At 39.1% G+C, this 18,187-nt stretch overlaps 1 protein-coding gene across 2 annotated transcripts in view; it reads left to right on the forward strand.

The window, feature by feature from the left end:
• Positions 1-18,187, forward strand: part of NF2 (neurofibromin 2) — a 1,458,300-nt gene that overhangs the window by 978,788 nt on the left and 461,325 nt on the right. For both annotated transcript variants that reach the window (XM_044068458.1, XM_044068457.1), the window contains exon 12: positions 2,804-3,021. In XM_044068458.1, coding sequence (XP_043924393.1) covers positions 2,804-3,021 — 218 coding nt within the window. The remainder of the gene's footprint in view (positions 1-2,803; positions 3,022-18,187) is intronic.

Raw genomic sequence — 18,187 nt, forward strand, 5'->3', positions numbered from 1 at the left:
TTAAGTTTTAATGATTAATTGATGTTAAACGTTCTGTACCTGAGCCTTGTTACCTTGACTTTTTTTGTGATACACATTTTCTGTTTATGCAGAGAGGTACTTTATTCTCTGGCATGTCTTTTTAATCAGTTATGATTATTATTTTATTTTATTTTTTATCGCATTTTTAGGTTTATTTAATTGTAATAAACATGACTCATGTGACTTTAGTAGCATGTGACTTCACAAATAAGATTTACATTTGTCTGAAAAAGTCTCCTTGGCGAAAGTTTTACTTCAATTTATTAAATATTCACATTGTATTGAGCTTGACATGGTTCCATTGTGTTTTTTGTTGTTACATAGTAAGATTTGAAAAGCCTTTCTTATTAGGACTTTAGATTTATGCCTGATTAGGCTGAGACAGTATTTAAGCTCCTGGTCTAGCAGAGGTTCTGAAGTCTGCATCTTAAAATACACTTTTCTTGGTACTGCCTAAAAGAACTCAGAGCTTCAGGCTGTTAGGGTTATGTGACCCTTGGGGACTAATCCATATGTACTATCAAAAATGTAACAAAATTGTCTTTAAACCAGTCCATTAATCTATTTTTCTTTCTCCTGGTAGAAAGATAGGAAGTAAGGGTGCTTCACACCCTGGCCTCGCCCTGCCAGCTCACGTTTTTGCCTTAAAACGGTATATGCATTTCAGGTGGATTTCTAACTGACTTGCCATTTGTCATCCGGTAACCAACTGCAAATTGAAAAATGCTACTTTCAGATGCCACTGCTGGTTCTGGTGCTTGTTTCAGTGTACCTGTGCTACATGCTTTTGTGCTGGAGCTCTTTGGCCTTTCTATTTATTTATTTTTTTTTAACTACATCTTTTGTGGTGGTCTTCTTTCGGCTTTTTCCCGGTTAGGGATCGCCACAGCGGAACTCCGGTCCGCTAATGATTGGTAGTGGATTTTTACGTACCGGGTTACCAGCCCTGACTCACAACCTTCAACGAAGGCACGCTCCATTCACGTATGTCTCCACACAGAAGACGCTCTAGCTGAGAATCGAACGGGACAACGTTTTGCTATGAGGCGACAACGCTACCACAGCACCACTACCGCAGTATTTAAATACATATTTTGTAAACATGAATATTAGAAAAGTGACATAAGTACGTATAGGTCAATAGAAAAGAAAACCTTTTTTTTTTTATTTTCACGCAGTATGTATTTTAACAGTTTTCATCCACCCAGTTCATAAATTGCTCAATTTCTGCCTTCCTTTAAATTTCATTCTTCCTGAACAGTGTTCTGCATCTATTGTTCCCAGAAATTCCATTTATTTCTATGTAATTTGTACCATCCCTTTTTCCCTTTTCTAAAGATCCCACGTCCAGCTGTTTTCTCCTTTACAATATTCAGTTGGTTTAGGCTTTGATTTCCATTTTCCAGTAATTGTTTTCTTTGCAGCCAATAGCATTAATCTTGGTAAGGCCTTACTATATTGGAACTGTTTTGTCTTGAAAATATCCCTTTTTAACTTCCTGGATTAGCAGTGTAGTGTTAGTGCTGTGTTATGTGAGTTTAGCCTTATTTAGCTGTTGTTTGAACATCACAGCAGCATTGTGGATTAGTTTGTTGCCATGGAGATATCCTAATAGCAGGAATACAAGTGTTCTGATTAATCACAGTGCTTGGTAGCTGCAACGTTTACACTTGTGCCTATCCTTTTTTGTATACCATGATGGGTATGGTTTATTAACCTGTTGCCCAGAAATGGGTCCCAAGTGCAGGGTAACACTGTGATGGCTGTTTTAATGCACTTTATATCTTGATTGAAGCCCAAAGTGGAACATCACTTTGGTTAATACAGTGAAGTGCGGTGTTATTGCTATAACAGTACAATAATTTTCCCCAGAGTGAAGCAATTTCCTTGTTTTACAGGTAAGCTGGGGAGATGGTACAGACTGATTGTTTTATTTCATTATGTGAAGACCTCTGGTCGTCCTGTCATAAAACAAAAGCTTGGAGGAATTGCACTTAGCATGGCTTCCAAGTGATGCTAGTAGCTGGGGTGAGTGGGGAGAGTGAGAAGCAACCCTTTATCCACACACATTATGCAGCAGCCAGTCATATCTTCACTGCACTGCCTGAAATTTGTTTTGCAGCCAAATTAGCACACCTGCATGGCTGGACAGCCTAACCAAATTGTGAAGGCAGGTACATATCAGTGTAATGTTACGGTGTCTGTCTCACAGGAGAGTCATTTATTGCTGCTTATGTATTAGATTGTCTTGTTCCATTATTAAAATCTAAAAAAATTGTTAAAATGAAAATAAATATCAGATATCATGATTGATAAAGTGTTCTTTATTTTTACACTTGATAACTGGATGAGTACACTGGTCCGAAGACCCTATTCAGGTATGACTCGAGACAGACGTTAAGTAGCAGTTTGAACCAATGAACATCAACAATATTCATTAGGCTGTGGAAGAATAACATGAATAGGAACACTGACAAATTGAAAAGTGTTCAGTTTTCAAAAAGTGTAGGTAAAAAAAAATAATCTTAAAATGATTAAAGATGAGAGGTCTGCCATAACTACAAAGAAGACGATAAGTAGATGAAGAAACTTAGAACTGAAGAGGAACAAGGAATATGTAGTTTCCAAGGTAGGTAGGGAATGAGAAAAGGCAGGAACAAATTTGTGAAAAGAAGAAAGGTGTCAGATAGTTAAAACTGGTGAATGGAACTGGTTAAAAATCACTGCTTAAGCAAAATGTTGTGCAATACATATGCTATTATTTTGTATTTATATTGCCTAGATGCGATCAGAGGAAACTGCTGACCTACTGGCAGAGAAAGCCCAGATCACAGAGGAGGAAGCTAAGTTACTCGCACATAAAGCAGCGGAGGCAGAACAAGAGTTGCAGCGTATTAAAGCAACAGCAATGAGAACAGAAGAAGAGAAGAGACTAATGGAACAGAAGGTTCTGGAAACTGAAATGCTGGCTCTTAAAATGGCAGAGGAGTCTGAGAGGAGGTATGCCTCATATTCCTTTGTTTTTAATATCACTCTTTAATTTTAAGCATGTGTACTACAAATCATAGCAATCTGAAATAACTACATCAAATCTGTGATGCACAGTGGCACATCCAAGTAGTATGTCCTAACTGAAAGTGTTTTAAATGTTAGTCATGTTTGTTTTCTTTTCTGTATGCTTTTTTTTTCTTTTACTGAAATTGGACTACACTGTGTCAAGGAAATTCAGATGTCAGAAATGGATCGGTTTGAGTACCAACAAGCTTCTGTAGGTTAGAAAGTCTAATTCTGACTGCTAACATCGGTGATGCATTTAATAAAGCTGTAATAATACTTCAAAGAAAAATTGGACCCAGTTGCACCTAAATCATACTTTTCCAGTGTAGCAGGCACGGCTGGCCTTATGCATAAGCAAGCTACATGTCTGCCTAAGGCTTTGTGGTTCCAGAGGTACTACTTCCATATTTGATTTTTAGTGCAATGAAATACAGCATTTCTTTGCTGTAAAAAATAAAATATAGCACCGCTGATAAAAGAAAATGCTCCTGTGGCACAGTGACTGCTCCATTTGACTTGACCAGTCATATTAGACTTGAAGGTTGCAAGGTCATAGAGCAGCGACCTTGCAACATTCAAATGCAGGTGCAAAGCATACTTTGCAACTTCTTGGCTGACAGTATTTGGGAGGAAGAGGAGGAGGTTTTCTGTCAAGTTGTACATTTTGCACAGTAAGAAGAGTGAATCTCTAATAAATGGCTTTACTGACTGTATTCTTTAACAATTTACCAAGAAATCAAAACTTTCAAGAGGTATGTGTCAAAAATATGTGAAAAAATCAGGGATGCTGTTCAAAGTTTTGGACAGATGGTAGAAATAGTTTAATATGAAGACAAAAGAGGTGAAGTAAGTATTTAGTATTAATGTCATTCTATGTCACTATTGCAGTATTCTTCACAATAGGGAACAACTGCTAAGGACAGCCCAGTGTCTGACCAGTTGTACCAATGTCTTTAGATTGTTTGTGCCTTCTGTCACATATATGTTCCCCATTCAGGACATGGGGCATAATGGTGAAGTATGGATGCAGGTACCCAGAACATCTTTGCTGCCAGTCCAAGTTCCATCATTGTTTGTTGGTATGAGTGCCATTTTGCTGTGATGAATACCTAAGCCATCAGATAAGTATCCTGTTGGTATCTTTTTTTCCCTTTTTGGTTACTTAGAGTTCATGTCTTCTAAGAAGGGAAAATGTCGGTGTATGAGGCAGAGCCCCCGTAAGGATTGCCACTAACAGTGTCTTTTTTTGTCTGGGTGCTCCCACAACCATACATCCTGTAGCATTTGTAAAGGGATCTTCTACTTTGTCCTTTGTGGCCATGAGTTACCATACCCACATGACCAGATATTCCCTGGTCATCTGTCTTGAGAACCAGAGGCTTAAACTGTTAGCCCAGGGTAGCATGGAGGAATCTTCTAACCCCAGGGTACCATCCAGTAAGAAGGCCAAGAAGTCTCGGCTGGATTCTTTGGCTCTCCAGCCTCCAGTGGACATTTCTCTAGAAGCGAGTGATACATCTGTGGACTATCTGGTGTCTATGTTGGATTGCTCTGCCGTGACCCCATCAGAGGGTGGAATGGATCCTTCCATTTGCATGTCCTCTGAGGTTTGGCAGGCATTCCAGACATCGAGAGGGAATCCAAGTTGATCGGAGGCACCTAAAGAGATTCCGCAGATTCTGGTCAGGGAAGAGGTTCCAGGTACTCTTATTGAATCACATCAAGGTTGGAACCTTCAGTATTTGTTAGAGTTGATGTCTTTACTAAGAAAAAACATAAGACTGCACATACTTCTCTATGTCCTCAGGATCCTCAAAGGGAGTGTTAGGAGTTTACGTGGCCTGTTTAATGCCTTAACAACCCTGAAGCCTCGCCAAGGGGTTTCTGCGCCTACTCCCCGTGGACTTGAACTCTGTCCAAATGGACTAGGGAACTTGATTTCTCAGATGAGGATTCAGAGTCTGATGAATGGTCCTTGTCTTATTCTTCCTAGATGGCTTCACCTGGTGAATGGAACTGGTTAAAAAGCACTGCTTAAGCAAAATGTTGTACAATACATATGCTATTATTTTGTATTTATATTGCCTAGATGCGATCAGAGGAAACTGCTGACCTACTGATGAAGAAGAGTCTGTAAGTCCCGAGTCTCCTTTTGAAGAATTGTGAAGATACTATGGCTAGAATGATTAAATACTTTAAGTGGGGTTCTTCTCAGGTGTCTGATGTCCAGAAAAGGTATTATGAGCTGCTTTGGGTGTACACTCCTAAACCTTCTGCAGTACTTCCTGTGTTGGCTGCTTTGTTAGACACACTTATATTTGCTTCTAAGTCTCCTGACTGTCAGCCTCCTGTTCCAAAGAAACCTGACAGGTTCTATAAGGTTCCTGAGGCTTACTAATTCTTATCTGTGTCCTGCTGATCCTGCTGTGGTGTCAGTCTCCTCTGACAAGTCTTCTAAACATTTCACCTCTTCCAAGCTTCTGCTTTCAGATAAGGATAGGAGGACAATGGAAAGAGTAGGTAAGAAGGTTTATACTGCTTCTACTTGGCCCTTTCTGGCCATCAGTTATCAGACCCACATGACCAGATATGTAGATATGTTTTGGCCTTGATTACCCAGGCTTGTCAGGTTCTTTCCAATCTTTCTGATTCTGAAGCAAAATCTTCTGCTGTTTCTATTTTGGGTTCTACCTGTCAAGTGGCTTGTCGCTCTTATCAAGTGTAGCTGTGATGCTGCTGATGCTACTTCCAGAGCTGCTGCCTTTGGGTCTATCATGAGGTGTTATTCTTGGTTTCACCTGCAGGAATACCCAAGGATATTAAAGCTAAGTTCATGGATGCTCGTTTGGATAATACAAATCTCTTTGGGACTGCTGCTGCTGATATGTTTGTCTGTTCAGGAAAAAGGTAAAGCTTTGCAAGACCTTAAACATATTTTTATGTCCTCTCTCCCCAAGTTCCAGAGAAATTATTCTGTTAGGTCTGCTAAACAGGCAGCATAATCAGGTCACTAAAGGCAGGAAGGGTGATAGGCCAGCTCCTCCTGCTAAGTCTTATCAGGAGGAGTGGACAAGTGAGAAATCCACCTTTGACAAGCCTGGTTCTCTTTGACATTTTGCTCTCCCTTCCCCTAGGCCAGGTTCCCTTGTCCCCTAGTCTCTCCCTGTGCCTCCCAAACTGACATCTCATCACCCCAGATTCTTGGGATGTCGCCCTGTTCATCTTATTCCAGCTTGATTTAGTTAATACATTGTTGAGTTGGTCAGTTAAGATGTGTTGAAAGAATGCAGGGAAAAAAAAAAAGTTGGAGAGTAAGACTGAATTTCTTCCCTTAATCTTGTTAATCATGATTTGTGTTCAAGCCATCAGTGGATGAAACGGTTTCTTAAAAAAACAAACTGTCTCCCCATGGATTTTGGGGCCTTGCAGCCCCTAGACTCCAATCTTAATGCATCTGTTTCCACCACTGTTATTACAGTATAGTTTTGGTCAGATAGGGTGTTAGGAAAAATAGAAGTCCTGAGAGCTGATTAGAAGATAAAATCTCTTAAGGTAGGAATTGTGGCCTTTTTTAAAAGCCGGTGATTGCATACAGCTTATTAAAGTTTATTACTTTTTACTAAAGTTTATTATCAAGGGTGTGAGAGCACCTCAGCTTTGACTTACACTCAGTAACTATTTTCGTCATACACCAATACAAACTTAAGATAAAAATGCAGGGTAATGAAGTGAAAGTAAGACACTGGTGCTTTCCCACCTAACTGTTAAAAAGAGAGGAATTTAAGGAATGGGTGCGAAGACTGGTAGAGAAATGTGAAGGCTGCCAGCCTAGCCAGATAGAATTGTGCAGATAATTCTGTCATTTGCAAATATAAATATAAACTACATTCTTGTTGTCTTAAATGTAAAGAAATACTGTTACATGTGGAACTGGAAATAAATGTGACAGCAGTGCACTCTGCTGACCAAAGTAAAGCATGTGGTGACCCTTTGAAGTGACAGTGGTGCCGAAAGGTCTAGATGAAGAAATTATTTCTATTGTTTTAACCAAGAGTTAAATTGCTAGACTTAAACATAAAAATGCATTGTTATTGCTCTGTTCCTGACCAGCTGCAAGATAACAAAAGGGAGATGTTAAGAATGTAAATGCAGTTAGTGTAGCCTGGGAACTCCAGTAAAGTGTAAAAGAGATGATGTAATGTTTATCAGAACTGCAATAGCAATTTAAACAGAGAACACCAGAGATTATTAAGCATCTTTGTCTTGACCATCCAACTCATCAGCACTCTGCCTGTTGTCTTATGTAAGTTGTCTTGGACTTGCGTTTTCTTTTAGAGATAGCTAGAATTAGAAAGATTAGACTGTGTTTTTCTGTGATGTCAGAACTGTACTACTGACTTATTTTAAGTATTTCTGTGTGATCTCTGAACTCTTGACTAGCACTGACTGTATAGTAGAAAGTATTTTCTTGTGGTTTTAATTATTTATTATTAAATATTTTAAAACCTTTTAATTGTGGCTGGTTTGTGTAGAGATAAGTTAAGCTCTAGAGTACATTGCATGCTTATATTGATCCTGTACTAAGTCACTCTAATAAGCTTTGACTGTTTAGTCATACTGCCAATTGGATAATATTGTACAGTAATAATTGGGCACCCCTTTAAGTGCCTTTGAGTAGCTGATAATAATTAGCAGGGTGGTGACAAGTGATTACTACCGTATAATCTGGGTAAAAGGAGCATAGCTGGAGAACCTGTGCCAGCCTTCCCCAGAAGTGTCTGTGTGGTTGTATAAATTCTTTTCTCAAAGTGTGTGTGTGTCAGCTACTTGGGCAGGGACACAAAGCACTGGCTGGAAAGAGAGGCTGCTGGAGATTTTAGCTTGCCCAGCTAGGCTGAGATCTGGACCGTATAGCTGTGCCAGTGGGGAGTCTTATTGGGGACCTGGAGAGCAAGGGAGCAACCAGCCCTGGACTGACTGTGATCTCTGTGTGCTCTTAAGGGAAATTGCACTTTACTGTGTGTATTTGTTATCCTTTTGTTTTTTTGTTATCCTTTTCTCATATATGAGATGCCCTCTCTGGTGTTAGTGGTAAGAATTGAGGCTCCTTGATTGCTGGGCCAGAGCACGGGCATCACAGTGGGTAGTGGAAATTATTTGAGAGTCATTAAGGAAGATAGAAATATCTTCAGAAATTATAGCTAGCAACTGAGATAAAATGAAAATAGAGGTTAAAATAGGGTCAAAATAGAAGAGAAAGAGATATGGTTAAGAAGTAATAGAAATTACTTCGAGAAGTTGACAAAGGTTAAAGTATTGTAGAATAAGGTGAATCTCACAGAATGAGAAGAGGAACAAATACAGTGCCAAAAAGAAAATAAAGGGAGAATCTGGGTAATGTTCATAGGAATGTGCTGCAGCGGGACTCAAAGGCGAATGCTCTACCCACCATACTATTGCTGTGCTGTATGCATGAGTTTAGAAAGATTGCAATTAATCAACTATTTGATGACAACTCCAGAGCACAAAAACTTTTAGTACAATAACTTGGGCAAAGAATGTCGAAAGGGTTGTTGCCAAATATAGGGAACCTGTAATAAAAAAAAATAAACAGTAGAAGTTGGAGAGATATTCAGGAACTTTTATGAAAATTTGCATAAATTAGAAAGTACAAATGGAAATCTTTATGGAGTAATGCCAAGGTAGAGGTAGTTGAGGCTCAACACTTAAGTTAACATAGGAGGGGATGAGTTAAAAACAGTGATGTATAGTCAGTCTTCAGGAAAGTCTCCATGAACAGATGATACTCTCGTGGAAGCTTGGACATTAGGAGGGAAGAAAGTGATAAAGATCTGGAAGATTTTTAACAGCGTTTTAAAAGGAGGGGAAGCACCAACATCTTAAAAGAAAGATGTGGTGGCGCTGTTACCTAAAGATGGCAAAGGCCCTTCAGATCCACCTTAGTATAGACCCACTTCAGTTTTACACAAAGTGTTTGTGTCTATACTAGCTAAAAGAATGGCAAAGGTTTTGCCAAAATTGATAGCTATGGATCAGTGTCGTTTTGTGGAGGGAGACGAACATTTGACAACATTAATAAAATGATGATGATCCACAGAGAAGCAGAATCTAAGAAAATGTCTCTGTTGTGGGTGCATCTTGATGCAGAGAAAGCATTTGATAGAGTAAGCTGGGATTTGATGTGTTGGGCTTTAGAAGCATTTGATTTCCCTGATACAATAATGTTAATTAGAAGGATATATGAAGGATTGGAGGCAAGAATTAAAGTGGGGAGGGTTCTCCCAGGTAAGCTGTGTTTGAACAGAGGAACCAGGAAGGGGTGTTCTCTTTCCCCTTTATTTATTCTATATTTAGAGCCATTGGCAAAGAAAGTAAGGCACTCAGAAATACAAGGACATAATTAGCATGGTAGTCAAGAAAAGTTTGGTTTATTTGCAGATGATGATATTTTGTACCTGATAAATCCAGAAAAGGTCAAGTCAGTGTTGAAACATTTTGAGATAGTTGCATTTCTTTTCAGGATGAAAAATTAATAAAGATAAAGCAACGGCTATAGCTGTAAATTATGTACCCAGACACCAGGTGAATCAGCAATACCCATATTTATGGCGACATAAGATGAAGTGTTTAGGAATATGGATTAAAAAGGCTTCTGTTACGGTTATGTGTAAGTGTTTTTAACAAGAAACATCTTCATTAAATTACTTATGATATAAGCAGTGATACATTTATATAAATGAAAACAAACTATATTGATATAATCCTTGATGCAAGCATTTTACATCACATACCATATGGACACAGTTCTAGTTGCAAATATTATACATCACTTATAATCTACCCAGTTATTGTCAGTCAGATATTACATAGCTCATTCAATACTGCCTTCTTTTAAACCTCATTCTTCCCTGTATTGTTCCCACAATTTCCATTTTTCTTGTGTAATTTGCCCCTACCCTTTTCTAAAGATCCCAATTCCAATTGTTTAATCTTTGTTGCTATATTCAGTACTTCTAGTACAGTCGGTTTAGACTTTGATTTCCATTTTCTAGTAATTGCTTTTTTGGCAGCCACCATAGTTAGACTAAGCAATACCTTACTATGTCTAGGGAATTGCGATTAGGTTCATAGGTTGGTACTGAGCTATCTGCCCGAAGGCATATATTAGCCCAGCCACGTTGTGCGGTATTCACCACCCCTTTAGTAGTTCCCTAGACCCTTGTACTAGCAGCTAGTACCCTTGGCCCCTATCTAGTAGTGCTGTTGGTGTGATCCCCGGTGTGAACTTTCTGTTACCCATCCACTCATCAAGGTTCCTCTTGAAGAGTGATAGTGAGGGGCTCTGTCTTATGTAGATCGGGACCCTGTTCCATAGGGAAGTCTCTGCGAAGGGAATCTATCCCTCCAGCATGTTCTGTTCATTGTTGTGTTGAGGTTTATATCCCTAGAGCGTGTAGCTCGAGTAGATTTGGTTTTGCTAAGATGATTCTTTATCATAATGCAGAAAAATCATTTCCCTAGTTACACCAATTTGCTTGCCCAATATCTCTGACAGAGTAGTCTGCAGGGAGTCATTAACATCTGCAAACTCATTGCACTCCTAAAATATATGTTCCCTGTTTACCTCATTCTTTCATATCACACCTCCAATATTTGATGTCTACCTGAGGAAAAAATTCTCTGGACTCTACTTTGGGTATAACAATATCTATGTAAACATTTACAAGGAAAAATCCTAAATCTTCTAGATTTTGTTGTATATTTGAGAGACTTACATATATCCCCATTGTTTCTTTGTGGATTGCTTAGCCAACCTCTCTTCTCAATCCTTTCTAACCTCCTCTGATTGATTCTTATAGTTATCAAACAGTATTTTTACAGTGGATTTTGTACACGCTCCTGTTAAAATGCCAGGTTTTTGTGATACAAAAAAAATGAGACCACAGTAAATCATTTCAGAATTTTTCCCACCTTTAATGTGACCTGTAACCTGTACAATTCAGTTGAAAAACAAATCTGTTAGGGGAAAAAATATAAAAAATGTACAATAAGCTGGTTGCGTAAGTGTGCACACTTAAAAATATAAAAAATACAAAACATACAATACACTGGTTGCTAATACTTTGTGTGTGCACACCCTTAAACTAATACTTTGTTGAAGCACCTTTTGACTTAATTACAGCATTCAGTCTTCTTGGGTAGGAGTCTATCAACATGACAGTTGTTGACTTGGCAATATTTGTCCACTCTTCCTTGCAAAAGTGCTCCACATCTGTCAGATTGCGAGGGCATCTCTTGTGCACAGTCCTCTTCAGGTCACCCCACAGATTTTCTATTAGATTTAGGTCTGGGCCATTCCAAAACTTTTAATTTTCTTCTGGTGAAGCCATTATTTTGTGATTTGGATGTATGCTTGGAGCCTTTCTCATGTTGAAAGGTGAAATTCCTTTTCATCTTCAGCTTACTAGCGGACACCTGAAGGGTTGGGCCGAAAGTGTCTGGCATTTGGAACTGTTCATAATTCCCTCCACCTTAACTAAAGCCTCAGTTCCAGCTGAAGAAAAGCAACTATAAAGGATGATACTGCCACCACCATGCTTCACCATGGGGATGGTGTTCTTTTGGTGATGCGAAGTGTTGTTTTTGCGCCAAATGTACCTTTTGGAATTGTGGCCAAAAAGTTCAACCTTGGTCTCATCAGACCATAACACATTTTCCCACATGCTTTTGGGAGACTTGATGTACTGTTTTGCAAATTTTAGCTGTGCTTGGATGTTTTTCTGTGTAAGAAAAGGCTTCTGTCTTGGAACCCTACCCCATAGTCCAGACATATGGAGAATACAGGAGATTGTTGTCACATGTAGTACACAACCAGTACTTGCCAGAAATTCCTGCAGCTCCTTCAATGTTGCTGTAGGTCTCTTGGCTGCCTCCCTGACCAGTTTTGTCTTATCTTTTCATCAATTTTGGACAGACGTCCAGTTCTTTGCAACATCATAGTTATCCCATATTTTCTCTACTTTTTGATGACTGTCTTCACTGTGTTCCATGGTATTTCCAATACTGTGTGGAAACTTTTTTGTACCCTTCTCCTGACTGATACCTTTCAACAATGAGATCCCTTTGACACTCTGTAAGCTCTCTGCAAACCATGGCTTTTGCTGTAGCAGGCAACTCAGTAAATGTCAGGAAAGGCCTACTAGGACAGCTGAACTTTATTTGGGGTTAATCAGAGTGTCTTTAATTGATGGCAGCTGTGTACCCAGGAAGACTGAATGCTGTAATTAAATCAAAAGGTGCTTCAACAAAGTATTAGTTTAAGGGTGTGCACACGCAAAGTATTAGCAACCAGTGTATTGTATGTTTTGTATTTTTTATATTTTTTCCCCTAACAGATTTGTTTGTTTTTCAATTAAATTGTACAGGTTATATGTCACATTAAAGGTGGGAAAAGTTTTGAAATGATTTATTGTGGTCTCATTTTCTATATCAAAAAACCTTGCATTTTAACAGGGGTGTGTACACTTTTTATATTCACTGATTATTCCTTTTTAAATGTCAGCTTCTGTTTAAGATTCTACTAAAAACTCTACCAGTGCTGTTCTTTTGTTTAGTGCTCTCCATTTCTTTCTTTTTGCCTATAGCCTGATATCAGTCTGTGCTAGGGAGGGCAATCTCTGATCTGTAGTCCAAATAAATTATTGGCGTCTACCCATTCCATTTTCCTCTCTAGTTATTTGCTCCCAATACATTGGTTCATTTGTCAGTTTTCTCCAATAAATGCCAGCCCCCTCTTGCCTATTGTCTGTATCCCTAATTACAGTCATCGCTGTCTGCAGAATTTCCTTTCTGCATTCTTGTGTTGGCTTAGTTCTTAAGAGTACTTTCTGCTACTTCATGAATATAATGTTCGGTATGATTATTGTTGTTCTCCATAAAGGTCTGCATCCAAAACCCAGTCCGTCCTTGTTTCTTGAGCTTTCCCCTGTTTCATCATTATCATCCTTTCCACTTTGAATTATAGGTTTCTGCTTGTGCTATGTATAGGACCCTTAACTGTGTAGCTTTGAAATACCCCTTCAAATCGGGTAATCCCAATCTTCTGTGGTGTATTGGAAGAATTAGCTTATACCAGTTGCTGTCTTCCCTCCAGATAAAATCCTTCAGCTCTTTAATTGCTGTCCACAACTTCTCTGGTTGATAAAATTTACCTTTGTATAAGACTAAAGGAACTAAAAACATTTTAACTTCTTGTATCTTACTATCCATATCCATATAACAGAGCTTTCAATTTCTCAGTTTTTATCATCTATTGTTTAGTCTCTTCCCACATATACTTAGCTGCCGCACAGTAAACATTTTTAATCCATACACCATTTTATCATGTCCCCATAAGTGTGGATATTGCTGAACCAGTTTGTGTGTAGGTACACAATTTACCGCTATTGCCTTTGTTTTAGCTTTATTAATTTTGTATCCCAAAAAGATTTGAAACGGTCTCAAAATGTTACACAACACTGTAAATGTCCTTTTCTGGTTTTATCAGGTATAAAATATCATCATCTGCATAGTGCTAGTTTTCTTGACTACCATACAAATTATATCCTTGAATTTCTGAGTCTGTTGTTTTCTTTACCAGTGGTTCTAAAATATAATGCAAATAACAGAGAGAAAATAAGAGACCCCTGCCTGGTTCCTCTGCTCAAGCAGAAATTATCTGAGAGGAGCCCATCCACTTAGTCTGCCTCCAGTCCCTCATATATCTTTCTAATCCACCTTGTAACTTTATCAGGGAATGTAAATGCTTCCGTTACCCTGATCCTAACCTCCCAGCTTACTCTATCAAATGCTTTATGCACATCAAGACAAACCAACAACAGTGCTATTTTCTTACATTCTGCTTCCCTCTAGATCATCAGTGTTCTGTTAATGTTGTCAAATGTTTGCCTTCCCTCCACAAAACCACATTGATCTATATGTATCAATGTTGGCATCATTTTGCCATTTTATTAGCCATTCTAAACATCAATACTTTGTAATCATGGTTTAGTGCTGAAATGGGCCTTTATGAAGCCTGATCTGATGGATATTTACCCTCTTTAAGTATTACAGCTATCACCACTTTCTTCCAGGATGTTGGTACTTCTCCTCCTGTTATTGTTAAACAAAACCTTCCAGATCTTTATCAGTTTTTCCACCTAGCTTCCAAACTTCCACAAGAATACCATCTATTCCTGGAGGCTTTCCTGTAGATTGGTCATACATCACCATTTTTATCTCATCTCCTCCTATCCTGTCAGTAATTTAGCTTCATCTGCCTCTAACCTGGGCATATTTAATTCTTCTATAAACATTTCCATTTGTACCTTCTCTTAATTTCCATATTTCTCTGCATTTCCATATTTCTCTGTTTATACAGACTTTCGTAGAATTTCTGAAATATTTCTAATACCTCTACAGGATCTCTTGTTATCTTCCTTGTTAAAAGGCTCTCTAAATTTGGTGATAGCCCTTTCTATTTTCTGTTGCCTGAGTCATTTTGCTAAATGTTTTTGTGCTCTAGTTATTGAAAAAGTTGCTTAGCAGCAATATTTCTAAATGCATGCATATTATTGAGGTAATACCTTCTTTTCTGTTAAGCATTCTGCAGTTGCTCCTCATTTTGTTCTGTGAGATTCCCCGTTCTGCAATACTTTAACATTTATCAGTCCCTTTAGATGTTATTGTTACTTCTTATTCATATAACCTTTCATTTCCATCCTGTTTTTAAACTCCACTTTAATGTTAACCCACTTCTAGCTATATTTTCAGAAGAAATTTCTATTTTCTCTAATAGTGTCTGAATAATTTCCAATACCCATTCCTTAAATTCCTCTCTTTTCAACAGGTTGAAAAAGGTCAATGTCTCATTTTTAGTTCATTTCCCTGTGTTTTTATTTTAGTCATGCTTGTCATATTTTATTTTTATGTATTGATTTATTTATTTACTTATTTTGACATTTGTTAACCAGGATAGGTCCTTCTGGGTATGGGCCTTTTTTCACTGGAGGCCTGGGGAGAAAAACTCCAGCAAAACAACAAGAATAACAAACAATAAAAGATAAAAATATAAAAATAATTACAATGATGTTTAAAAATTTCCATAATAAACTAGCAAAGACAGATTAAACATAGAGATGTTAAAAACATGGTGTGAGTATGAATACCAGCTTTAGTAGTGAAATGATAAGACCAGGAGAGCATGAGCTGAAGTAGTTATTGGGTCCTTGTCAAGAGCTTCAGTTAAATGCACATGTTCCTGTGAAATATAAATTCTGTCTAGCGTAGACCAGTTTTTGTATCTTGAGAAGTAATTTGTAAATTCACTGTGAACTCCTAGTACTGAATTCACATCTTTTGTACCAAATAATTTTATAAATTTCTTCAAAAATCTACTCTCCTTTGTTACACTTTCCCTTCTTGGCCCCTCAGATACATCGCCACTGCTGCAAATCAAATTCCAATACCCATGTGTAAGTAATATTCCTTGCTGAAGGCCGATTATTTTTTCCAGAATTTTCTTAAGTTCCATTATGGCAATTTTAGGTGGAATATAAATACATGCCAGTGCTATCCTCCTCCTCCCTTGCCAGTAGCCCTTTAGTATTATAAATCTACCATTATTATTTTCTTTTATCTTCAGTCATTATTGGAGCTCCTATTGCAATTAATATAAGTACTCCTGTTTTCCTTTGTCCCAAGTATTCCCACTGAATAACTATCCTGAAAACCTTTCTTTATCAAATTCATATGTTCTGTTCTTTCCGAGTGTGTCTCCTGTAGCATAGCTATTTGCACTGTACCTTTTTTAATATAGTTCACTATGCTTTCTTTTTTGAAATTTTATGTGAGACCATTGACATTTAAAGACATTACAGAAAGCATCATTGTATTAAAATTTTATTATTCCCACTTTTTATGTATAACAGCTTTTTTTGTTAAATGTCTAGTTCCAGGTTTTGTGTTGTGTGTATGCTGTTTTGGAGGTTGAACGTTTATACGGTTGTTTCTTGTGATATCCATTTGTTTTATAAAACTCTTTGATGTGATGTTGTCCTATCTCGTCTTCATTCTTCCACTGGTTGGGTTCGGAACCAATCCTCTGTTCCCACTTCGCCATTTACAAAAGCTAGAGGTCTCCAAGTAGCTCGTGGCTAACACCCCATCCCATGATGCTCTAAGGGAATTCCCCGGATCTCGTTTGCCACTGAAACAGATCGGGTGCTTCAACTAGCTCTGGCTAAGTGATTTTTTCTTTTTTTATATAATCCTTTACTTATATAAATATATTTCCATTCCCTTTCAAACTAGATAGTTAATAGATTAGTTTAAGCTTATTCAGAAAGCATTTTTCCAACCTTCTCGTGTGTGGTGTTAATATTCTGGCCATCATGTTTAGTCCTAAATTGTTTCCCCTATCCATCAATTCCTTCTCCGACCCGACTTGGGGTCTCTGAGTCGGAATGCATGGAGCTGATAGTAGTGGAACCATCACAGCCGAGACCTGCTCCAGGATCTTCAGCCCTGACTGCTCCGACTTCCTCGGTGCCGTCTGAAGAGTCTAGGAGCCGACATTCTCCAGTCGGGTCTGGGGAGGACAGTCAGATCGGACCTTATTTGGATCTGAATTTGCCTCTTGGGGTCTCAGCTCATGTGAGCTCGTCCCTTAAATCGGCCACAGAGCCAATCCCCTTGGTGCCGGGGATACCTTCTGGTTCTTCAGAGCCAGGAGCTTCCTCGGATCATGGGGAGGGAGCCTTCAAGGCAATGAGGAGAGCACTGTCCCTATGGGCACCTCAACTCTCAGGTTCTCTCATTCCTTCCCCAAAGGCTCCGGTGGCCGTCTCAGCACAACCGCATCCACCCAGACATGGAGACCCAAGGCCTCAAGACGCCCCATTGGTCAAGCCCCTCTCTTCTGAAACCTCTCCAGAATACCCTTCTGAAGAGGTTCCTCGCCAGAGATTATGTAAGAGGAAACACTTGCACTTCCCAGAGTAGTCTGTCATACCTAACACAGACCTCAATGACCCAGAAGGGTCCCCACGGTCACCCTCTGAGGATATCTCCTTTGCAGACATCCTAGAAATCCTTAAGTAGAGAGCTGGCTGGAAGCCCCTCAACCCTTCTGAAGAGGAGTCTGTCTACCTGAAGGCTTTTGGGTCTTGCCTTCCGCCACTTGGGTACCTCTGCCTTTCGACGAACTCATGGATCTCGTTTGTCGAAAGGCATGGGAGACTCAAGATTCAGTGGAGCCTGTCCCTCAGAGGCCAAATAAATTTATTACATCCCAAAGATAAAACATTCCTTACAAAAGGTGTCCTGGTAGATGCTATGGTGGTGGTGGTGGCCACAAAGAAGGAATTGTCAGAGATGTCCTTTTCTGTCCATCCTCTGAACAGAGAGTCTCGTACGATGAACAAATATGGAAAGCACAGATTTTCTTCAGCGACATTTGCACTTAGCTGAATTATCTCACCCATTTTACCAGGTTGCAGAGAGATCTCCTGATAGAGCTAGGAGATACTCTGCAAGGTTCATTAGCTACGGGGGTATCAGATAAAGTTTCTTCCCAGCTCACCACCTTAAATTCAGTGGTAAACTCCTTCATGAAACTCATATCCTATGCAGCTGATGGAGTGAGTAGAGCAGCAAGTTCGGGAATTTCCCCAAGGAGACATTCATGGATACGCTTGTGTAACTTTGTGGAGACTTTCAAGTCTTCCTTTGTTAACACCTCTTTTGATGGATCATCCTTGTTTGGGCCTAAAGCAAAGACACACTAACCAGGTGTGAGCAAGAAGGAGAAACTCTCTCTGCCGTGGGAGTGCGTTTTTCCCTACCTTCTAGACCTTATCCCAAAGGTCAAAAGGGGGGGAAATGTGGTTCTGGAAATCCCAGAGAGTTTTTCAAGATGCACATGATGATTCTTCCCCCAGATGCATGGGGGAAGCAGTAATGGAAGATGCCGGCCACGTGGCAGAGGGGGTCTGCAGAACGAGGGTGACATGGAATCTTTCCTTGGCAAGCCCTTCTAGCGCTCCTGAAA

This window comes from Protopterus annectens, chromosome 4.part0 (assembly GCF_019279795.1).
Source record: "Protopterus annectens isolate FY-2018-M chromosome 4.part0, PAN1.0, whole genome shotgun sequence".
NCBI classification, from domain to species: domain Eukaryota; kingdom Metazoa; phylum Chordata; order Ceratodontiformes; family Protopteridae; genus Protopterus; species Protopterus annectens.